Source organism: Canis lupus, chromosome 7 (genome assembly GCF_011100685.1).
Source record: "Canis lupus familiaris isolate Mischka breed German Shepherd chromosome 7, alternate assembly UU_Cfam_GSD_1.0, whole genome shotgun sequence".
In the NCBI taxonomy this organism is placed as follows: Eukaryota; Metazoa; Chordata; class Mammalia; order Carnivora; family Canidae; genus Canis; species Canis lupus.
Genome location: NC_049228.1, coordinates 6,305,383 through 6,328,859, shown reverse-complemented (window position 1 = coordinate 6,328,859; position 23,477 = coordinate 6,305,383). Strand labels below are relative to the sequence as shown.

The 23,477-nt window shown below is 40.3% G+C and overlaps 2 protein-coding genes across 5 annotated transcripts in view; both read right to left on the bottom strand.

Annotated features, from left to right (window-relative positions):
• Positions 1 to 12,350, bottom strand: part of LOC102156626 (membrane cofactor protein-like) — a 30,053-nt gene extending 17,703 nt beyond the window's left edge. For 2 of the 4 annotated variants that reach the window (XM_038542027.1, XM_038542028.1), the window contains exons 1-5: positions 12,167 to 12,349; positions 7,107 to 7,286; positions 6,677 to 6,776; positions 3,390 to 3,475; positions 2,288 to 2,485 (exon numbers count right to left, since the gene is read on the bottom strand). In XM_038542027.1, coding sequence (XP_038397955.1) covers positions 2,288 to 2,485; positions 3,390 to 3,475; positions 6,677 to 6,776; positions 7,107 to 7,286; positions 12,167 to 12,284 — 682 coding nt within the window. In that variant the 5' untranslated portion in view covers positions 12,285 to 12,349. Of the gene's footprint in view, positions 1 to 2,287; positions 2,486 to 3,389; positions 3,476 to 6,676; positions 6,777 to 7,106; positions 7,287 to 11,104; positions 11,240 to 12,166 lie in introns of those variants that run through there. The other 2 variants (XM_038542026.1, XM_038542029.1) reach the window with 2 other exon arrangements.
• Positions 12,351 to 14,836: 2,486 nt separating this feature from the next.
• LOC490269 (complement receptor type 2) overlaps positions 14,837 to 23,477 on the bottom strand; it is a 101,899-nt gene continuing 93,258 nt past the window's right edge. The window contains 2 exon segments of the mRNA XM_038542030.1: positions 14,837 to 16,934; positions 20,559 to 20,660. Of these exon segments, the coding sequence (XP_038397958.1) occupies positions 16,919 to 16,934; positions 20,559 to 20,660 (118 nt within the window). The 3' untranslated portion in view covers positions 14,837 to 16,918.

The window sequence follows — 23,477 nt, the reverse complement described above, 5'->3', positions numbered from 1 at the left end:
GTTGCTTCCTTTCCATTCCTAGCTTGTTGAGAAATTTTATCCCAAAAAAGATCAATTCTGTCAAGTGCTTTTTTTAAACATCTATTAAGAAAGTCACATTTTTTTCTTATCCAGTGTCTTGATCTAGTAAATTACACTGATTAATTTTTACATTTGAATTCTTGCATTTATGAAATAAATATTACTCTGCTATGATGTATTATTATTGTTATATAAGGCAGGATTTGCTTTGTCAATATTATGTCGAGAAGTTTTGATTCTGTGTTCATTAAAGATATTGTTTGTAATTTTCTTGCAAAGTTTTTGTCTGGTTTTGTCATAAGGATAATGCTGTTCTCATGAAAGGAGTTGAGAAGTATTCTCTTTTCTTATATGTCTTGAAGAGTTTGCATAGACATACTATTTTTTATTTCTGAAATGTTTGTTAGAACTTTCTATGGAGGCCATCTGGGCCTGCAGTTCTCATTGTGGGAAGGTATTTAACTAAACATTCTATTTCTTTAATAGATATAAGACTATTCAGGGGTGCCTGGCTGGATTAGTGGGTAAAGTATGTGACTGTTGATCGTGGGGTTGTGAATTCAAGCCCCACATTGGGCACAGAGTTTACTTAAAAAAAAAAGATGATGACTATTCAGGTTATGTATATCTGAGTGAGCTTTGGTTGGTATTTTGTATCTTCCAAGGAATTTGCCTATTTCATATATACGTTGTCAAATTTATAGGCACAGTTGTTTTCATAATATTCCCCTATTATCCCTTAAACATCTGTAGGATATTTAGTGTTGTCCTCTTTTTCATTCTTGATACTGATAAAGTATCCTCTCTTTTTCTTTCAGTCTGGCTACATCGTTACATATCTTATTATCTCCAAGAACCAGGTGTTGGTTTCATTAATTTTCTCTTTTCAATTTCATTGACTTATTTCTATTGATATTATCTCCTTCTGTCTCCTTGTTTGTTTGCTTTTTAAAGATTTTATTTATTTATTCATGAAAGTCACAGAGAGAGAGAGGCAGAGACATAGGTAGAGGGAAAGCAGGCTCCCTGCAGGGAGCCTGATGCAGGAATCGATCCCAGGACCCTGATCATAACCTGAGCCAAAGGTAGATACTCAACCATTGAGCCACCCAGGTGTCCCTCTGTCTCTTTGTTTTGAGTTTAATCTGCTCTTCTTTTTAGAAGCACAGATTATTAAGACTTCTTTTTTTCTATCATAACTATTTCATGTTATGAATTTTCCTCAAAGCAATGTTTTTGTTGTAACAAATTTTGATATGCCATGTTTTCATATTTATTCAATTCAAAACACTTTCTAAATTCTCTTATGAATTCTTCTTTGATTCATAGGTTGCTTAGAAGTGTCTTGCAAAAAAAAATAAAAATAAAAAGTAAAAAAAGAAGTGTCTTGCATAATTATCAAATATTTGAAGATTTTCTGGGTTATCTGTCTTGATTTCTACCTTCATTCCATTGCAATAAACAAATGTATTCTGAAAAATTTCAGTTTTTTGAAATTTGTTAAAAATTATCTTGCTCGTTTTACAGAATGTTCCATGTGCACTTGAAAAGAATAAATATTTTGCTGTTATTCAGTGGTTCCTTTCTTCCAAGAGTAAAATCCCTCTAGTGCCTCCTTGATTTCGATCACTCTCCAGTGTCTTAAACATGGTTTTTATTTATTTATTTTTTTAATTTTTATTTATTGATGATAGGCACACAGTGAGAGAGAGAGAGAGGCAGAGACACAGGCAAAGGGAGAAGCAGGCTCCTGCACCGGGAGCCCGACGTGGGACTCAATCTCGGGTCTCCAGGATCGCGTCCTGGGCCAAAGGCAGGCGCTAAACCACTGCGCCACCCAGGGATCCCTTAAACATTGTTTTTAAAATATGTTTTGTCCAGAGCTTATCTCTTGGCAGTGAGATGGTTACTCTTTTACAATTTACTCTGTAGCCAGAACTCTCATATCTTATAAGAAAAAAATTTTCTTATTTTTAACCCAGTATGTGTTGAATTTTTGGGTTCCTTCAAGCAAAAAAATTCCCAACTCATGCATATACACAGTCCACCATGTGAACTAGAATGCTGAGAACATTTGAGATGAGGAGCAGGAAACTCTATAATTGGAACTGATTTCACTCGACCTGTATTAACCTACATTGGAAGTCAATTTACCAGGAGGAGGCACAGATGACTATTTTGTTTACTTACAGATAAAACTATTTACAAAATGTTTCCAAATTTACAATTTACAAATGAAGAAAGAAATAAATGGAAATATCATTACCTTTACACTGAGGAGGGCGACTACTCCACTTGTTTTTCTCAATACAAGTAAGTTCTCTTTCTCCAACAAGGGAATATTGATCTGATCCTTTTAAACGATTACAACTAAAAGTAATTAATTCATTATATTCAAAAATAGTTCTGTGGCTATTGGTGTGTTTTCCATTTTTTATTTTTGCAGGTGGTTGACAGTAAATCTCTTATAAAGGAAATTAAGAGAAGAAATAAAGGAAAGGTGTTAAGAGAGCCTTATAAAGTCCTATGAGCTACCTTCAGTAATTCATTAACATAATTTCTATAGGCTAGCTGTGAATCTAATATCTATTTAGGTTTCTATGAGAAAATGTATTATTCCCAAATTCAAACCATACACAAATGAATTTTTAAAACAAAGTTCATTTTCTTGAATACCTACATAAAATACTTATTATTACTTTATAAGGCCATGCTAAGTTTTGTTTTAGTCATTATTAAAGGTACTGAAAATTTAATGAGAAAATTAAATATGCTAAATTTATTAAATAATTAATAAATATGCTAAATTAATATGCTTGTAATTAAAAATAAAATTTACTGATAGCTGAGAAATTCTTGAAATATTTAAATACATCAATTTGTATTTAACATATATATATACATATATATATACCCATTTGCTAAATGAGTGATTCACAATAATACCAAGATATTGTCTTTCTTCACTTTCATCCTTATGAACATAACCATGAAATTTTCCAAGGCTACAAATTGTGTGATTTCACAAGAGACTGAATTCAGATATCCTTCTTTAAGCCAGATATTCAAGAGATTTGCAAAAATGTAAAACAATGGGACTACTTTCAGTATTTGCTATGGAAGATTTATTTTTCATAAAAATGTGTTGCATATGTTAACATGTATTGAGCTTACTATTCCTAAACATGAATGAATGATAATTTTTAAAACTTCTCATTTTTTTATTCCAATATGATGAATATCAATAAACACAGCCCACATAAAGAAAAGCTCTTTGGGATCTTTGTCAACTTAAAAGCTTAAAGGGGATCTGAGGCCTAAAAGATTGAGGCTTGCAGATCTAAATTCTAAAATGAAAATTTACTTACTTTCACATTGTGGGAATTCATCACTCCAATACACCTCATCTCCTTGAAGGTTGCAAGTCAAAATTGCTTCTCCTTCTAAGTGATAACTGAGAAAAGAAAAACTTTATATTTTCTCTGTTAGTTAACAAGATGCACATAAAAATGAAAATTTTAATACTGTTGCTTTACTACACAACAATAGTTTGAGGGAGAAGTTTCTTAAATAACATTATATAGTGAAAGTGCTAACCATATCTACAATTAATTAGAGTTTCTACATTTTGAGTACTCATTGACCAAAAGCAAAGATGTCTAAATAAATCTGCCATATACCTGTCAGTCTGGTCTCTTTGCTATCTCTAGCGATCACACTACACATTCATTTCTATGCTTATGTTCACACCATTCTTCTCAGTAAAATCAACAACCAAGTAGAGAGATTAGGCCCTAGAGCTTGCCTGTCTGGATCTGAGCCCCAGCTCCATGAATCACTTTGTATTTGAGCTCAAGCAAGTCCCTAAATGGTCCTATTACTCAGCGTCCTCATTTATGAAAAGGGGATAACACTGCATACTTCATGGGACTGTTTAAATGATTAAATTAGACTAGCACCTGACACATAGTGAGTGCTAGCTAAATTTTAGCTCTTGTTAATATTTTGTAGGTAAGAATATTTTTCTGGGTCTAGCTCAGGAATCTTACTCAATGAAATTTTCTCTTGGGTTTTAAGTTCATGGTATACTCTCTTCTCCTGCTAGACTCCTACTGTAGTAATCATGAATAATTCCATTTATTCGCTACTTCTCATTTATTATTTTGCTTTGACACCTCTCTGTATATACTGTGTTTCTTAACAAGGCTACAACTTCTTTGAGAAGAGAATATGTCTTAAGTGTTTGGTACCCCTCAAACTGCTTAACGAGCTCTCTCTATATAACTACCAACTAGATGTTCCAATATTTTTACTTGGTCAAGGTAAAAAAATAGTTGGTGAAACTGTTTATATATTGATCCAGTTGCCTTTTTTCTACACAATGGTATTTAGGAGAGGATTCTGGTAAAATGGCAGAGTAGGAAGTACTAAGAATCTATTTCCCCAACCAGACAACAACTGCAAGGACAGAATCTGCCTGATGGAGTTATTTTGGAACTCCAGAGTCTGTTAATGGCTTGTAATTTCTAAGGAAAGACTTGGACAGGTGAATTGCATTGATTTCAGTCACTATCATCTTAACACAGTGTCAGGTACGCATCTCCAACCCACTGCAGGCAGCTGTGTATTTGTTCCTGGAGCAGCTTAGAAGCAGTTTTAGGAGTAAGGGGGGGAGGGGCAAAAGGGACCCTGTCCTCCAGACATTGAGGATCCGTGCTGTTATCATTGAATTCTGCTTCTAATCACAGAGAAACAGTCAAAGAAGTGGGCAGCCACTCTCATCATACCTACCCTGACTCTCGTAAGTCCCTTTCTAACTGTCTGAAGTGACTTCCAGGGCATTTAAACATCCAGTGCTCTTTGTTCCTCACTTCATTTTTCACTTTTTCCCCTCTCAGGAGCCAGACATTAAAAACCAAAACATTGAACAAAGAGAGAATCTCAAAAGTAGGAAGAGAGAAGAGAGTCATCATCAAACAAGGGGGGATCCTCAATAATAATATCAACAGATTTCTTATCAGAAGCTTTGGAGGCCAGAAGACACTGGGAGAGTATACTCAAAAAAGTGCAAGAAGAAAAAAAACCATCAACCAATAATCATCTATTTAGCAAAGCTATCTTTCAAAAGTGAAGAGAAAACTAAGACTTTATAAATAAACAAAAGCTGAAAGAGTTAGTGACCACTACATATCCCCTGCAAGCAATAAGAAATGCTCAAGGGAGTCCTGCAAGATGAAGTGAAAAGATATGAGAAAGTATATTGAGCCATATGGAGAAATAAATATCTCACTAAAGGTAAATACATGAGCAATTATAACAGTTTATATTATTGTAACAATGGCTTATGATTGCAATTTTTTGTTTTCTTTATAACTTAAGACTGATACATTGAAAGAAAAAAAAAGAAATATAAAACAGTATTACTGTAACTTCAGTTTTTAACTCCAAATCTTGCTTTCTACAGAACTTAAAGGACTAATTTAAAGAACTATTAGTTTATGTTTTGGGACACACGATGTATAAAGATGTAACTTTGTGTAATAAACAACCAAATGGAGTGGGGATGGAGTTATAAAGGAGCAGAGTTTTTGTATGTTATGAAATTAAACTGCTACAAATTCAAATTAGAGTGTTATAATTTCAGGATGTTAAATATAATCCCCAAGATAACCACATAGAAAACAGTCATAGAATATACACAAGAGGAGGGACACCTGGGGGCTCAGTGGTTGAGCGTCTGCTTTTGGCTTGGGGTGTGATCCTGGGGACCTGGAATTGAGTCCCATGTCGGGCTCTCTGCATGGAGCCTGCTTCTCTCTCTGCCTGTGTCTCTGCCTCTCTCTCTATATATATATCGCATGAATAAATAAATAAATAAAATTTTTAAAAAAGACAGAGATTGGTAGAATGGATGAAAACACATGACCCAACTATATACTTGCTTAAGATCCAAAGACAAAAACAGGTTGAAAGTAAATGAACTAAAGAAGATATTTCAGCAAATAGTAATCAAAAGAGAGTAAGGTTGACTATACTTTTATATCAGACCAAATAGACTTTAAATCAAGATATTACAAGAGGCAAAATACATTATATATTAATAAAGGGTTCACACAGTGAGAAGACTTAACAGCTGTAAACATTTATGCCACCTGATGACAGACCATCAAAACATATGAGGCAAAAACTGACAGAATTGAATAAAGAGATACACATTTCTACATAATAGTCGTTCCTGCTAGTTGGAGACTTTAGTACCCAGTTCACAGTAATGCACAGAATAACCAGACAATACAAGTAAGGAAATGAAGACAGTATTTCTGTGAGTCTTCCTTCAAATGTGAGAGTTGGCATTTTAAATAGGGTGCACTTTGTCAATAATTAAATTGCTGTGATTACTACATTTTGATGCTTACAATAAACTTATTATTAGATATAGTAAGTATTAGACAATTTTGCTTTCCTTCAATATAAATTTCTCTGAATTACTTAGGCATCTTTTCAGTCTCTATAAAAAGCCCAAGGGTTGTATGGCAATAAGTGTGACTTGTCACATAGAAAGCAAATAAAATCCACTTTCTGGGAAAGCTTGAGAAACAAAACAAAAAAATGGAATTAGTAACATTTACCTTATTTCCTCTAAGGAGCAACTTACCCCTCATCACAATGAAAGTGAACTTGATCATTAAATCCCGAGGTGAAATTTGGGAAAATGAATTCACCATTTTTGAGTCTTGGATAATTACATTCTTTCTCTAAAATAAAAATTTTAAAATTTGTTTTTTTTTAACACTGATTTCAAAACAGATTTAAATCAAAATCAAAATTTTGCACTACTCTCTGCAATTAATGCAATATTATTCTCTATAACTAACTGGTGCACAAACTTAAAATTCACATTTAACCAGATAAACAATCACCAAGAAAAAGATCCCCTACGGATTTCTCAAATACTGGAAAGAGTACTGCTATCTGAAACCAATTTTCACATGAGAAAAAATCTTGCTATAAAATTTATAAAAGTCTCCAGAGAAAGCAAACACACACACACACACACACACACACACACTTTTTTGTTCACTTACTTGAACAACCTTCTGGGATAGGGAACCATGAGTGATTCTTCTCACAATAAGTCGAGACAGGAAACGTAATGTAGTACCCTGGATTACACTTATAAAATATTTTCTCCCCAACTGCATAATAGTTTTTAAGGATACTCTTCAGCGTCATAGAGTCATATTTTGGTGGTTCACCACAGGCATCTAAGGATAAGATAATAAGAAAATGAGAAAATGTTAATGTTTTATTTTATGTATTTTTTAAAAATATGTAAGTATTTACTTCATTCACCAGCCAAGGACTGTGGTCTGGCAGTAGGTAGGTAATACAGCATAAATGGAAAGACCCTTGGCAAGATTTTATTAATTCTTAGATGCTTTTACCCAGGTGGTGGGAGTCGTGGAGGATGTCCCTTGCCTTAAATAACAGCCTAATAGCTTTTTATTTGATGGGGAATAAGTTGAATTTTCTTGCAATGATAGATTGAAGAGACAAAAAAAAACCCCAATGTTTATAGTCTTAAAAATATATATAGGTATGCAACCTTCCCCATTTTTTTCCTAAATTCATTTCAAAACTCGCCTTGCCTCTAAGAAGCCTTCTGTAGGCCATAGCACTCTGCTCCAATGACTATTCCATAGTCTGAAAAAAACAACGATAATTTGTTACTTTGGGCTCAGTCTCCTCACAGAAGGCAAGTTCCTAGAGGTCAGAGATCATAGGTCATCTTTTTCTACTGCACTCTGTACCCAGTGGAGGCTTCAGAAATATTAGAGTAACAAGTGATTAGTCCATATTCAATTGCCTCCCTGAAACTATACCCCATAAGGTTAATGAGGTTAATACTACCAGAAAGTTATATCTCCCCCCCCCATTTTTTTTTAACATAGAACTATGTCTCCCTAATCAGATATTGTATCTTTTCAGACCTATCAACAAACTGATGAGCTGTCTCTGCAGAAGCCTGGAATCAAGGTAAGCGGATATGGCTCTATTCCATGAATAAGCAAGGTTGTGCATTCTTTACCAGATATAAGGAGTCTAAGACCCAAAGCAGGTTATACAGGCTTTCAGCACAGGACCATAGCCTCTGCTCCTGTCCTAAGATAATTTCCTGAGGTCAGGGGCTAAATTTTGCCTCCTTCTGATGCTGAGCATCCACTTCAAAGGGAACATGGGATGTATGCGTATATGTCACTAAGGTACATGCTCCATCTACCTCATGGATAAGACCCTGCCATTTTCATCAACATGTATATAACCTAACCCCTATGATTATTAAAAACAAAACAAAACAAAATTTGTTCTCTCCCCCTTTGGAGAGGATAATTTCAGGCTTACTCTCCTGTCTCCTCCATTGATTGCCTCTCAAACTTTCCTGTAAGGATGTAAGACATCCTTACAGATGTCTCTGTAAATGGCTTTGCTGTGTACCAGGAATTGGGTTTGGTTCTAGCCACACATGCTCCACTTGGAAAATGTCATGCTCTCTCAAATAACATAATGAAACCAGAGTGTGACCCCTTGCCCAGCAAACAAGATAGATAGTTTTCACACATGCTCAGCAAACATAACAGATGGTCTTCACAGCTCGAATGTCTGATCTACCGCTCTAATTCTACCTTTGCTTCAAGTTCACACCACTGCCATTTCTTCTCTAGAGTGCTATCAGCGTTTCTGAACAGGCCCCCTTACCTACCTTGCCACCTTTCATTCATTTCATGTTTCACATTGATGCCAGAGTCACATTGATATGACAGTGACCAAAACTCTTCCAAGTCAGATACCTTTTGATGACTTCCCTAATGCCCTCATGACAATGCCTAAGGGCTCCTTACTTATCATGGCTAGCTGTCTTGTAAAGCCTGTCCCTATCAGGGCTCTGCTCACTCTTGCATAATATTCTCAAGCCCTATTCGATTCCTTACAGTGTCCATTCAATTGCCTAAACTACATCAACACTCCAGATCTCCCTGCATCATTTAACTTCAGCTTTGACCAGAGATCCCACATTCCTCCCACCCCACTCATCTTTCAGTTTCAGTGACATGCCACTTCTTGTGGCTCTTGACATCTCTTATCAAAAAACTAGCTGACGTGTCCTCACGATGTTCCATTTACTTCTTCCACAGAATGCCTCATAGCCTAAGTCGTTATTGTTTGTACTCCCTCTGAGACTGTTACCTTCTGAGGACCACGTATGACATATCACTGCACGTGTAATGCCCAGCGCCACAGCTGAATGAGTGCAGTTAGCAGATCTTCTTAGACAAAAACTCAAATTCTTTTCTGCTCAGCCAATGTCTTCCAGAGAAATCACCAAATCATCATTTTTGTCTTTGTTGTTTTATGCCTCTCCTCAAACTTTTTCATTGGTTGAATGACAGCTCTTTCCCTTTATCAGAGTATTTGATTTCCCTCATGTCAAAATATTTATGTTTTCTTGTTTTATCATGGACTCAATATCCATTTCTGCTATTATTACAAACAGTATTTAACATTATCAAAGGAGAACTCCAAATAATGGGGATTTTTTCCCCCAAGTACGGTAACCAAAGATTCTACATCTTCTTTCTTAAAACAACAGTGGTCATATTATAATTTTAGCAATAGCGAACCTTCAGCACTACCTGTGTACCATTATTTTAAGGGCAATTTAACTAACTTCATACTCATCCTATGAATAGGATACTATTTCCCCCTCTGTAAGATGAGCAAACTAAGGCACAGCAGCTTAAGTAATTTGTCCAAGACAACATCCCCAGCAACTAGGCAACAGTGCTTCCCACCACACTCATCTGAAACCCTCCCGTGCTTCCACCAACACACTTAGCGATGTAGTCCTCAAGACATGGTCTTCTACTGAGTCTGGAAAAATTAAAGCAACCCTGGTTTCGATTCGCTATGTGTTAAGTCAAACAAAACGGCTCAAGGTGCCCTGAAAGAACAGATAATAACGTCATGTCTGAATTTTAATGATGGTGATTGTTCATTGCTGACTATCCTGTTGCTCTTCACAGTGTTTGGCTCTGTGATCTAGTCCTCGGGCTCTCTCTTGCCTCCCTTGTCCTCCTGCTGCCACACCGGGTAGCTCTGCAGTCATCGAATGCCCCAGCCATGTCATATGTCCAAGCCTCTGATCAATCACACTGCTCCCTCTGCTCTGAACACCCTTCCTTCCTGCTCAGCTGTGGCTCCTGCTCAACCCCTGACTTCTTAACACTGAACCCAGTCAGCTGCTCCTCTAGCAAGCATTTTCCACTTCCCCGGGAGGCAGTGCCCAGTCCCCTCCTCTTGGACTGTCCGCAGCATGGATCTTTCAGTCACTATCACAAGTTTTTGTGTTTAATAGTCCCCCTGGCTGACTCCATTCACACATGCAGCCCTAACACCAAGCACAGGATGTCCCTTGGAGGGGCTAGGCAAAACATCTGGTGATCAAAGGGCCACCGCAGTCAAACAGAACACCATGCTGAAGAATACACTGAGATGCATCTAATATTGAAAATAATCATCTTTAAGTTTCACGCACTGGAGAAAGATCTGGCCATGTAATTTCTTCTGTTGCCTATCTCCCAGTATTCTGGTAACCTAGCAATTGGCCAGTTAAGGACTGATCTCTCTGCTTTATAATCTGCAGAGGAAGGAGACCAAGAAACTGCCCTGTAAGCAAGCACTTAGGGATCTTGGCTTCTTCATTAGAGAGAAAGGAAAGACCTAAAGACACCACTCACAACAGGAGATGGTGGGTTTTGTCCACCGAGGCAGAGACTCCTTCTGGAAGAGTAGGACTGGTCCCGAACTGGACAAATGTTCCCTTCTGCGATCTCACGCAGCTGGCAACTGAGTGCCTTGGAGATGGCGAGCCTCCAGGCACAACACTGTCTGCTTACAAACCTGCTTCTGGGCGTGGGAGCTGCTTCAAAATGGACATGTGTACTCTATTCCCATTACTTCCTTGCCCGACATAATGAAGCCTCATTTGGGCCTTTCTCTAATTTCATACCTATCCTGATTTTACCTGTGAACCTGCAACTTCCTTTTCCGCATTCCTAAGTATCTGTGACCTTCCAATTGTCACCCTATTCATTGTATTTCCTCTCCTCCAAACAATATTCATGGTCTCCTTCATTGTTAGCTCCATGGCTAACCTCAACTTGATCCTTTTCAAAAACTTTTCTTTTTCTTTTTGCTTTCTTTTTATTGCCACTGGCCCCTACCCACCAGTAACAAGCAAGAGGAGAGTATTGTGGGCACCGCAGAGTCTACATAAACAGTAAGAGACAGAGCCTTTCTGACATCAGCTGCCCCGCCTTAGCTTAGGCACCACAGAAAGGCCACCCTAAACCTGGGTCTTTAAAGAACCTTTCGCTGGTACTCTATATAAGCCTCAGCTGAATATTATATTTCATTTTCTGATACTTAAAAGTTATACAAGACTGTTGATACTGAGCAAAAAGCTGGGCATTTTGAATGACAAGTGTGACAAGACGGAGAGCTCTCTGCATTCTAGTGGGGAGAGCAAGCAGTTTGGCAAGAGTGTCTCCCCATCAGGGAGGGATCTGAGCTGGAGTGTGTGTGTCTGAGATAGGGTGGTCAGAGAGGGGGTCACATGTGACATCTCAATTGAGCTTGAATGAGAGGAAGGAGCCTTATATACAAAGGGCGGGAGGAGAATATTGCAAGTCTGAGGGAATAGTAAGTACAGAATCCCACAGAGGAAGAGTTTGGCCAGTTTTAGTGAAAGATTTTCTCTGCCTTTAACTAGTCCTTGTTAAATGCTATCGGAGAATCAAGCTCCTTTCCTCCAGAGCACTTCTCTTGGGTTATGTATTCGCTAGCAGTATGTTTTGTCTGCCATTGTCAATCAGTCTTAGCATCCTTGTCTTGACTGCCACTGTGTGGGTTCTAACAGGGAGCAAAACAGTTTGTGCTTGTATTTGTGTGCGTGCAAACAGATCAATAGTGAAATCAGGATCAGGAGGTCAAGGACGCAAAGCTCCAGGGCCCTGGGTACATCCGGCCAGCTCCCCGGACCCGCTCCAGCTGAGGGCCAGAGGGCATAACCTCTCCAGGCTCTTACCACAGTTTAGAGAAAGCAGGAGCACTGGGGCCACCAAAAGGATCCCGACCAAGCGCCAAGAAAAGCGCTTCTCCGGGCAGCAGGGACAGCAGGTGCGCGGTGCGCGGGACGCCTTCATCTTGCAGGTGCCCAGCGGGAGCCTACGAGCCGGCCGGGAGGACTCCTCCCCGAGGACTGGCACCCCACGCCACAATCCCCCCACCCCAGGTTATCCCCCGGCAGGTGCGCAACGGCGGGGCGTGGCCAGGGCGAGATAGGGGCGTGCCCAGGGCGGAAAGTGGGCGGGGCCCGGCGGGATCGGGGCGGAGCCTGGGCGGGGCGTGGGCGGGCCTGGGCGGAAGCGGCTCGCCTTCGCGGAAGGGGCGGGGCCCGCGGGCGGCCGGGGGCGGGGCCGGGCCGTGGGACCCAGAGGCCTCCGCGGCCGGCGCGCGCGTGCTGGCGTCGCGCCCCCGGGTCGCCGGGCCCCTGGGCCTCGTCCCGCGGCGACCCCGTGTGCGCGCCGAGCGGAGGCCCCCGGCGGCTTCGGGAGCTCGGCCAGCGCGCCGCCCGGGCTCGGGAAGGGCGGGAAGGGCGGGAAGGGCCGCGGAGCGGGCGGGGCCGTCGCCGCCGTCGTCCGGGGCCGGGGCGGAAGGGCGCGCCGAGGGGAGAGCGCGGAGCCCAGGCAGCGGGGTCGTCGAGGCGGCGGAGGGCGGCCTCCTGCCCGCGGCAAGGGAGCGCTTCCCTGAGGAGAAGGTAAGGGCGGGGCGCCCGGGGGGGCGGGGCCCGGCGGTGGACGCCGCCTGCAGCCCGGGGCGTGACCCCGGGGACCCCGGAGACCCCGGAGACCCTGCGTCGGGCGCCCTCGGGGAGCCTGCGCCTCCCTCTGCCTGTGTCGCTCGCTCGCTCGCTCGCTCCCTCCCTCCCGCCCTCCTTCTCTGTGTCTCTCATGAATAAATAAATAAAATCCAAAAAAAAAAAAAGTTGCTCCGCAGGAGGGAGACCTTTTCTGGTGAAACAGCCTCTCAGTGGAAAATCAAGCGGGGAATGAAGAAAGACTACATTTCAGTGAGATGAAAACATTTTCCCAACCATTTCTACTACTTTAGAGGTTGGCTTTTGTTTCTTTCTTTTTTTTTTTTTTTTTCCTCATGACTAAATTAGAAGATGGGATAATACACCTGCTGTTTGGTTTCCTAGTTACAAAAGCTTGATTACATTTAAGAATTGGGGTTTTACTGGAACTTTCTTTCAATCAGTAAAATATATACCTGGGGTTGATCAACCATTCTAAAAATAATTGAAGACTCTCACATTGATTTATTTTCATTTGAATCAATTAAGGCTCCTCTCAAAAGGTTCTGAGCCCTGTTCCCTATTTTTCTGGAAAAGAAAACTTTTTTTCATATCCATGAGACAGGGATAGAGTTTTCTTCTGTAGCTCCAGTGCTAAGAAAGTTGTAGGTCTGTCGTAGGTGCATAATAAATGCCTCTGAATACAGTATGAAATAAACAGGTGTTGCTGTCGGATGCATCTAACGTGTCTCTGCCAATTTCCCCCAGCATGGATTTACCAAACAAATGCAGGGAAAGTTCTGAGAGATTTTAATAATTTTAGACACTAGGAACAAAGTGGGGCTTGCCTGGAAAGGAGGGAACTACAACTGTCTACACACAGAAAACACTCCTGTATCAAGCAGAGCAAACTATGATATGAAGTGGAGGTACTGTCTCTTAGCCTTGAGATCATTTTAGTGACTTAGTTCAAAGACCGAGTGTTGACAATGAACATCCTGTAGCCTTGACAGGAATAAAACTCAAGAGTCAAGGCTTTGGGGGTGGCGCCTGGGCGGCTCGGTCCATTAAGCATCTGCCTTCAGCTTAGGTCATAATCCCAGGGTCCTGGGATCAAGCCCACATCAGGCGCCCTGCTCAGTGCAGAGCCTGCTTCTCCGTCTCCCTCTACCTCTCCCCCCACCCCCCGCCCCCCAGATTTGTGCGTGCACGTTCCCCACCATCATAAATAAAGTCTTTAAAAAAAATAAACGAGTCAAGGCTTTGAGTGATGTAGGGCAGTAAAGGCTCCTGTTTTCCTGCAACTGCCCCTGAAGATTTTGTCACGCTGCCAGAGTGAAAAAGAGCATGGAGGATATGCCTGTGTGTACACCAGGTTTTGAGCTATGTGCTAGATCTCCTTTATGAATGGCAGTACGGCTGAGGTAGATGTGTGGGGATGTCATCAAACAGGCCAACTTCTGTAAAAGAAATCACAATGTTGGATGAGACTTGGCCTCCTACATTCGTGTTTACATCATGCTTCTCAGAGGTGGCAGTAGCAGCATGAATGAGCCTGTGAGTACTCTGAGACAGAGCTTTCAGTGTCCTGGTGAATTACACATTAGGTATCTGAAAACCTGAAAAAGAATGACTAAACACAGGATAATTTTAAGCCATCATTTTGATGTTGGCCCTGAAGTGGTGCCGCCTCTATTTGTACCTGGTACACACCTGCCAGCCGGTTGGCCATACTCAGCTGTTACCAGCAAGAGCATTCCAATGGTAAACCTCACCCTACACAGGATTCTGAACACATTCATGTCCAGAAAGGAGGGCCTGTCTCCGAAGGAACATTTTGTTTCCGCTTGGCTTTGAAAGGCTTCAAAAAGTAAACACATTACAAACCATATACCGGCATAGATTTAGAAAGAAAAAAAATCTTTTATTCCTTCCCTGTTATACAAGTGGACACAGAACATTTTATTTAAACGGCATAGACTTGAAATTACGTCACACTTACGTGTAAAGTATACAAAAAGGAAACTAGAAGAAAAGTTAGATTGTTAGCAGTAATAATAGCTTTGGAGACTAGTTGGTCCAGCCCTACGTTCAGATGAAAAATGGAAGGCCAGAGGCTAACAGAATTGCTCAGCGACACAAATGAAAGTAGGCAATTCAGTATTTTGCCTGTGTTAGTATATACAGCAGTTCCCATGTATCACTGATGTCACAGACCAAAGAATCTCATGAATTTCTTTAAATTCAATTCCCAGGCATCAGATACCAGTTAATCACAGTACTCACTGACCTACTGCATTCTGGGAAGAAAGAGGAACCTATATTTTTTTCTTGTGATAGGGAATTTTAATTCTAAGAAAGTCCAATTGCCAGCAGTTAATTTCTAGCCCTCCTTTAAAGTGTACTTCTTCAGACACTCAAGACCTACTAGATTTCCCTAAGTTTCAACAAGCAAAACCATTGAGGATCTTTTCATATATTCATGGGTGACCTGCCTCTCTCTTGGTGGCTTGGCGGTATGTCCTTTGTCTATTTAAGGCAAGTAGGGTGGGGAGGGTTGGCCTTTAAACTTTTAACTCTCCAAATATGCCAGTTATGCTTGTCTGTGATACAAGTTGTAATTTTTTCCTCCTAGTTTGTCAGTTGACTTTGCTGCTCCTGTTTTTTTCTATCTTCCTGATTTTAAAGAAAACTTCAAGTTGATGTGCAGTTCATTCTGTATGTTTTCAAGGTAAGTGTGACAGACTAGACTCTAAAAGCCACCTAAACCCAAATTGTACAGTGGTTAGCAGTAGTCATATGCAAACCTATTGTTAAATATCCAGAAGGGCTCTGATATTCTCTAGATCATTAGCACGACCCATGATATCATACTAAATAAATTTTTGATCTGTAAGTATGTGAACCAGTGTGGGAATCCAGGGCCACTTAGTTCTATACTTACTTGTATGTTAATTTTGCAATTCTTAAAAGTCATGGTTGCTTAATTTATTGATGTGTTCTGAGTCTACACACAACTAAGTCCCTTCCTTTTATAATGAAACTTCTTTTATTTAAAATAGTATTTTTTATATGGAACATAGTTCAAATTGATTTTGAAATAGAGCTTAGGAAATATCCAAAGCTCATTGTTTAAAATGTTTCTCCTGAAAACCTCTCTCCCAGATTCACTTAATGCCTTTTTTTTTTTTTTTTTAAGATTTTATTTATTCATTCATGAGAGACAGTGAGAGAGAGGCAGAGATATAAGCAGGTTCCATGCAGGGAGCCCGACGCGGGTTGGATCCCAGGTCTCCAGGATCAGACCCTGTGCTAAAGGCGGCACTACACCGCTGAGCCACCGAGGCTGCCCATACTGCCTTTGTAATCAACAGAAAATACTTCTTTCCCTAAAGAACATAAAAACTGATCTAGCTAGATTTTACTCTGATCTAATAGGAGATTTTGCTCTACAGAAAAAGTAAGAAAGACCTGTGTATAAAAAAATAAACATCTATGAAGAAAGGTTAGCAGAAAATGAATCAAATATTGACAGCAGTTATCACTGAGTAGTATTGTACGTGACTTATTTGTTTTTCATATCTTCATCCTGGATTTTGATATTCTTGTTACGAGCCCATTTTATAGCATGAGCATTTGAAAATAAGAAAGGTGATGAACAGACTTGTAAACAGAAATCCTAAGTGACACCTTCTTCTTTTAAGTGATTGAGTCTATATAGCCTTGGTGCAGACTTTTCCCCTAACTAGATGACATGTGCTTCCCGCACAAGGAAAGAGCACATGGAGTGACAGTATCCAAGCTGAGAGGAGGGGAGCCTTTACCAGCTCCTGGGAGCACTTCAGCATCTTCAGGTGCACATGTTTGTATCTCTGTGAGGTCACTTCCAAGAAGTTACGAGTTTCACATCTTCCTCTGTTGAATTAGCTCCTTTCCAACAACACTTTAATTCAAGATGTTCTCCAGCGTGAGAGTACTTTCTCAGGAGGGAAGGGCACTGAAATAACAGGATATTTTTATTCAGGTGACAGCATGAGTGACAAGTGAACACCCCCCCCCCCCCGAATTTACTGCTTAAAATCATGATTACTAGCATGACACATAAGTCTGAGTTTAGAAGAAGTGTTTATGCCCTCCTTAGTGGTGCTAGGTAGGACACAAGAAAATATTGAGACACTGAGTAGGTAAGAGAGAGATTAAGGAATAAGTTGACCTTTCCTCATTGCCTTTTTTGTCAAAAGAAGCGTGTTCTCAGTGTTAAGCCTTGTTCCAGAAATATAGATTCCTCATAATGCACAAAAAATTTCTGCCTCTTGTTTCTGAGCCATGTCATGGCAGGGGAAAGTAAACAGGAGCTGGCAGTTTGGAGGAGGGTCAGCCTCAGAGAGCATGTCCTGCTTCCCTAACACAGTCAAGACTGAAAAAAGATGTTGGATAGTCTAAGACGTCCAGACCCTTCCCTGGCCCTGCTGGAACCTCTCCTCTTCCTTAAGGCCAGGGGACAGACCCCTCTTGAGGCTCATCAGCTCAGCTGACACCCCTGTTATTCTTGCCACCTGATGCCTCATCATTGTTCTCTTTCTATCTCACAAGGCTTCCCAACATTATGTGTTACCTGCATCATCTTTCAACGTTCTCACGTCCTTCAGCTTGCAGCGGTGTCTTTGGAATCTGCCTCTTTACCTGTATCACCCTCTCTGTCCTTGTACCTGGCTTGGGTGCCCACGTCTTAAGCAAGGTACAGACTGTGACTCACTTCTGGTCTACCACATGATCAACCTTTCTTCTTTGGGAAAAATTCCAGTCTTAGGAGGAGATTGGAAACTAATTCATTAATGAGTTCCTCCCATTTTATTAAAAGTTGATATAGTCAATGTACACAATTTGACATATACCTTGATATAAAAGGACATTTCAAAAAAGTTGAGGATATATGAAACTCTGATCAATTTATTCTCAAGTATTTACTGTACTCTTCTCATTTGATTAAGTCTATACTTAGAGATTGGAGAAATTTGAAAGGGGGTCCTTACTCATAAGCAATTTAGCGTGGTAAAGAAAACACATTGGTACAGTATTGGTACATTGATTAATGTTTGAAGAATGAGCAAGTGAATGAATGCAATAGTGCTAATAGGTAACCATAAATGAAATATTGAATACCTTGGGATATAAGTTTGTATATGGTTTTTAATGATACATGAATGGTTGTCATTTGATGGATACCAAATTAGATTTAATATTATACAGTCAATATCATTTCAATGTATAACCTTGTAACGGTAAAGTATGTGATGAAGCCTAAGAATACTAGCCATTAGATGGATGGAAGCTATTACAGGTAATTTTTCTATTCTTTATAATTTTCTGTATCTTCTCTATTTTCCAAAGCACATATTACTTATAAAAGAAATTATTTTTAAAAATGGCATAGACAGTAGGTGCTATGAGTTCCAAAAACAGACATTACTTTGGACCAGAGCACTTTGGGAGAGAATCTTGGGTGAATGAATTGTGAGGTGGGTTAATGCAAGTTTGATTGGAAGAAAAGTGGTCAAGTGTTTAGGTAGGTAACCTGGCAGGACTGAGGAGAAATCAAAAGATATTTTAAATACTCTTGTGTATTGTTTTTAAATGCACTTGTGTAAAGACAACCATTTCCCTCACAATGGGCAGTGTTTATTTTGTGTGTTTATATTTGGTGGCAGCACAGCTGGCTGTAATCAGTTTCGCTCAGCTTTTCCATAATAGTAAAAGAAATGCATCAGTCCAAGGGCCTTGGAGCATAAGGCAAAACATCCCTGAACGCATAATATTCTCTGTCTTATTTTATCTTAAAATCTCCTACATTGTTTGACTTCTGTTCCCATATGTATTTATTTGTGTTAATATAATGCTGTTTTCCCTTCAAACCATTGGAATAACATTAGAAAAAAACTCCTTGAGAGTCATGTCATTCTTATCTCAGGACTTCTATACCCTATGGATATAGGAGTCAAGCTTTCTAGGGTATATGCAAATACTCTTTTGAGAAGAATCAGGCTGGATGGTCATTAAAGCTTCAAAAAGTTAATTAGCAATTCTGAATTTTTAAAAAGCAATGCGGATTTCAGTTGCTTCCATAAACAGTTGTGAAGAACAAGTTCTTCAACAAAGGCAAAGTGAGTACAAGTGAGATAATAAACCTAGGGATTCAAACATTCTATTTAGGAAAAAGTCAACCATACCCTCTATGTTTGCTTAGAAGATCTGAAATGCCTCTATCTTGATTAACTATAAAATGCCTCTCCTACCCCATTACCTTTTTCCATAGCTGTTCTACTGTCCTTTGTTGAATTTAAGATTTCTGACAAGTTTGTAGATATAAACTACCAGGTTTAAATTAGCATACATTGATATATGGGAAAGAGGACGTTTATTTAAAAATGTGATACTTTTGCTTCTGCTTTCTACAGGAGTGGACCTAATCCCCTTTATGGGCTTTTGGTGCTGGTGTTTCTGACCCTGTCCCAAGGAACTGGATAGATGTTTTACGATACTAGGGCACAGCCAGAGTATAAACAAGGACTGGGCGAATTGCCCTGCATGAAAAAGAAAAATGGCATTTTGAATTTATCAGAAAACCAAATCAAAATAGGTACCCTGAGAATACATTGAAGATTTTAACAAAACTAACATGCGTCTAATGTGAGAGAGGCCTAGGGAAAGGGTGGAAAGCCAAGGCCTACAAGGAGGACTAAGCAGTGAGAAAATCCTGATCACATGACACAGTTCAGGGTTTGGCACTTTTCTTCTTAAGGACCAGATAGTAAATATTTTGCCTCTGTATGCCACCCAGTCTTGCTTTCTGTGGCTTCCATTCAACTGCATATGAGGACTGACAATAATTCCAAGGATTACAGCAAGAAAGCAATAAATAGGCTAACAGTGAGTGAGACTGTGTTCCAGTAAATCTTTATTTGCAAAACAATTACTTTTTAGTTCAAGGATTTCTAATATTCAGTTCTAAGTTGTGTGCCACTTTGGGTTGTATAATTTCCCTTTCACCCCAATCCTGTAGCAAACAGCTGAACATTCAGGACAACAGCTATGCTAGTAAGCTGGTATCTGAATTCCTGGAATACAGGGATGAGGTGTGACAAGCCTCTGTGGGGGGCAGATAGAAAAGACAGAGCAGTCAGGAGGCCAGCTGTGGCAGAGAATTCAGGGAGAGTGGGGAAGCAGAGGAGGGGAAGTCCAGAGTCTCCTCAGGATCCTGAGGTGACCCTGCACATTGAAGGGAAATGGGGGACCGGGAGGCACACCCAAGTGGCAAATGCGTGGGTTCCACAAGGAAAACGAAAGCTTCCTTCTCAAAGGTTCGTGGCATCACTGCACAAACCTGCGGAAAGCTTTGTGAAAACAGTGCCTGGGCACAGCGCTGAGAGTCCTCACCCAACTCCCTGGAAGCAACCAGAGTCCCAAGAAAAGCAACCACCAAGGCCTTTCCACTTCCTGAAGTACTTTCTAACTCCCCTGGTACCAGTGATGCAACTAGAGCATCATCATGTGCAAATCCTGTTCTCATTTTCAGTATTTGAGTTCCTGACAACATTATGAATTCGATATGTACAGTAGGTACCTGCTGTTTTCCTGATTTGTTTGCAGAGTTTGAGGCTGTATGCCGCTGTCTTCTTGAGGACTTAAATGGATATTCTCTTTAGGTTTTTCATCTGTATTGGTGCTAATTGGCAGAGGAAGAAAAACAGGAAAATATCTTAGTTATATGTATTTCAGTCTTGGGGAAAATTAGCCAGCAGCTTTCATCTTGAAATTTAGGGTAGAATTTGACTCAAGTTTCTAAAGTCTTTGCAAGATATGTAAAAGGAACACATAACCAAATCCCACCTTTCAGGACTAAGTCAAAACTCAGAAGTTTTGAAATGTGAAAACCATCCTGTACATTGTCAGAAGACTGAATTCTTATAGACAGGTGTCCATGCCTTAAAACAACACTTATTTCCAGAGTAATTCTGACTGGTAAATAATCATTTACTGCCCGATTGTGACATTTAAGCCTGGCAAGGTCATAAGCTCTGTACAGCGATCTTACATAAGGCTTCCTTCTTCCACTTTAGCAAAAGACAGAACTTGAAAAGTTCTGTTTTCTGTACAATTAACACCATGGTGTGGAGAGCAGTGGTCCTAGTCATGAGGCATATGAGGACTGACAATAATTCCAAGGATTTAATCCCTTCTAAATGCCAATAACAGTCACGTGTAAATAACAATAGCTAACATTTTCTGACCTTCATCCTAAATGAGGCACTATGCTAAGTGAGGTCAGAATGATTATCTCTATTTTACAGACAAGGAAACTGAGGTTTTGAGAAGGTAAGTGTCCTGCTGAGGGTTTCATACTAGTAAGTGATGTGAACACATCTCTTACTGACTGCAAAGCTCATGATCTCTGCCTTTTTCAGGGTTAAGTAAGCACTTGATTGTACATAAATGAAATGATAAATGATTCAGTGCCAGTACCGTGAGATTTCAAATATGTTTTAGATAATAGGGACTTTAGGGAGGAAGCACAAAGAGCTAACTCATTCCACCACTTACCAGTACTTCCTATTTACTTACTCTTTTACCTTTTCTTGGAAATTAGAACAAGGATATCCCTCTAGACAAGGAGGAAAACTGGGAGTCAGGAGCCAAAGTGGTCACAGGATGAGGAAGGGCAAACCTGAGATCCATGCATGAGGAAGAGGTAGAGGGTTGTACCGACAGTTGTTCTTGGGGGGCTTCCAAGAAGCAATGATTGCTTAGCTGAGGAACAGCCTAAAAGTGGTCTTGGATGTAAGTGGTACATTGAGGTGTGAGAAAATACAACCTTAGTGTATGTTGAATAAATGGCTATCCAGTTGATTGATGGTGGCTACGAGATAATAGAAAATATGTATTACTTTCTTCCCTTGATACCAGACACAGGTCCCTGAAATGCTTATATAGTTTCAGTGATATGAGCACTAGGATGCTCTGTTGTTTTAATATTTATTTTTTGACCCCATCTCTGATGTAATTCTAAAACCCTTCTAAAGGCTAGTGATAAGAGCCCTAGGAAAATCTTTTTTTTCAAAAGAGGTGACTGGGGGACTACCTGGCTAGCTCACGTGGTAAAAGCATGCAACTCTGGTCCCTCAGGGTTGTGGGTTCAAGCTTCATGTTGGGCCTAGAGCCCACTGGGAAAAAAAAAAAAAAAGCAAATGAGGTGACTCTGGGTGGGCTTTGGATGGCACCTGATGGCTCATTGGTCACTAGAACAACCAAGCCAAGATTAGAAGGTTGGAATTTTCAGCCCCATCCCCTATCCTCCAGAGGGGGGAGAAGGGCTTGAAATGGTATTAATAATTGATCATGCCTACATGAACAAGCTTCCATAAAATCCCAAAGATATAGTGTTCAGAGAGCTTTCTAGTATGCAGAAGTATCCATGTATAGGAAGAATAATGCACCCCATCTCCTTGGGGACAGAAGCTCCTGTGCTTGGGACCCTTCCAGACTACACATGTATTTCTTCCATCTGGCTGTTCATTATATGCATTATCATAGCATTTAATAAATGGATAAACAGAAGTAAATGTTTCTCTGAGTTCTATGAACCGCTCTAGCAAATTAAATCAAACTCAGGAGGGGTTCATGGGAACTTCAGATTTATAGTCCATTCTGTCAGAAACACAGGTGACAAGTTGTACTTGAGATTGGCATGTAAAGTAGGGTGGGAATAGTCTTGAACTGTTTTCTTAACTGTGGGATCTGACATTATTTCTTGGAAGTTTTAGAATTGAATTAAGTTAAATTGTAGGACACCTAGCTGATGTCACAGAATTGCTTGTTGTGGGGAAAACACATATATAGTGACCAGGAGTTAAAAGTGAAGTGTTCGGGGATCCCTGGGTGGCGCAGCGGTTTGGCTCCTGCCTTTGGCCCAGGGCACGATCCTGGAGACCCGGGATCGAATCCCACGTCGGGCTCCCGGTGCATGGAGCCTGCTTCTCCCTCTGCCTATGTCTCTGCCTCTCTCTCTCTCTCTCTCTCTCTCTCTCTCTCTCTCTCTGTGTGACTATCATAAATAAACTGAAACTTTAAAAAAAAAAAAAAAAAGTGAAGTGTTCGGGGATCCCTGGGTGGCTCAGCGGTTTAGCGCCTGCCTTCAGCCCAGGGCGTGATCCTGGAGTCCCGGGATCGAGTCCCACATCAGGCTCCGGGCATGGAGCCTGCTTCTCCCTCCTCCTGTGTCTCTGCCTCTCTCTCTCTCTATCATAAGTAAGTAAGTAAGTAAGTAAGTAAATAAATAAATCTCTAAAATTAAAAAAAAAAAAAGTGAAGTGTTCTCTATGTGTAGTTAAGGTACCCACAGAAGGAAAGACAGGTATTTCTAATACAGTGGGTAAGGTGAACATAGGAAAACAGGGAGCCTTTGCAATGAGAGGCCTTAATAGTTTTGTCGTACCAAGCATTATACTAACAAGGACTTTAAAGTGCTGTCTTATGGACAGGAAGG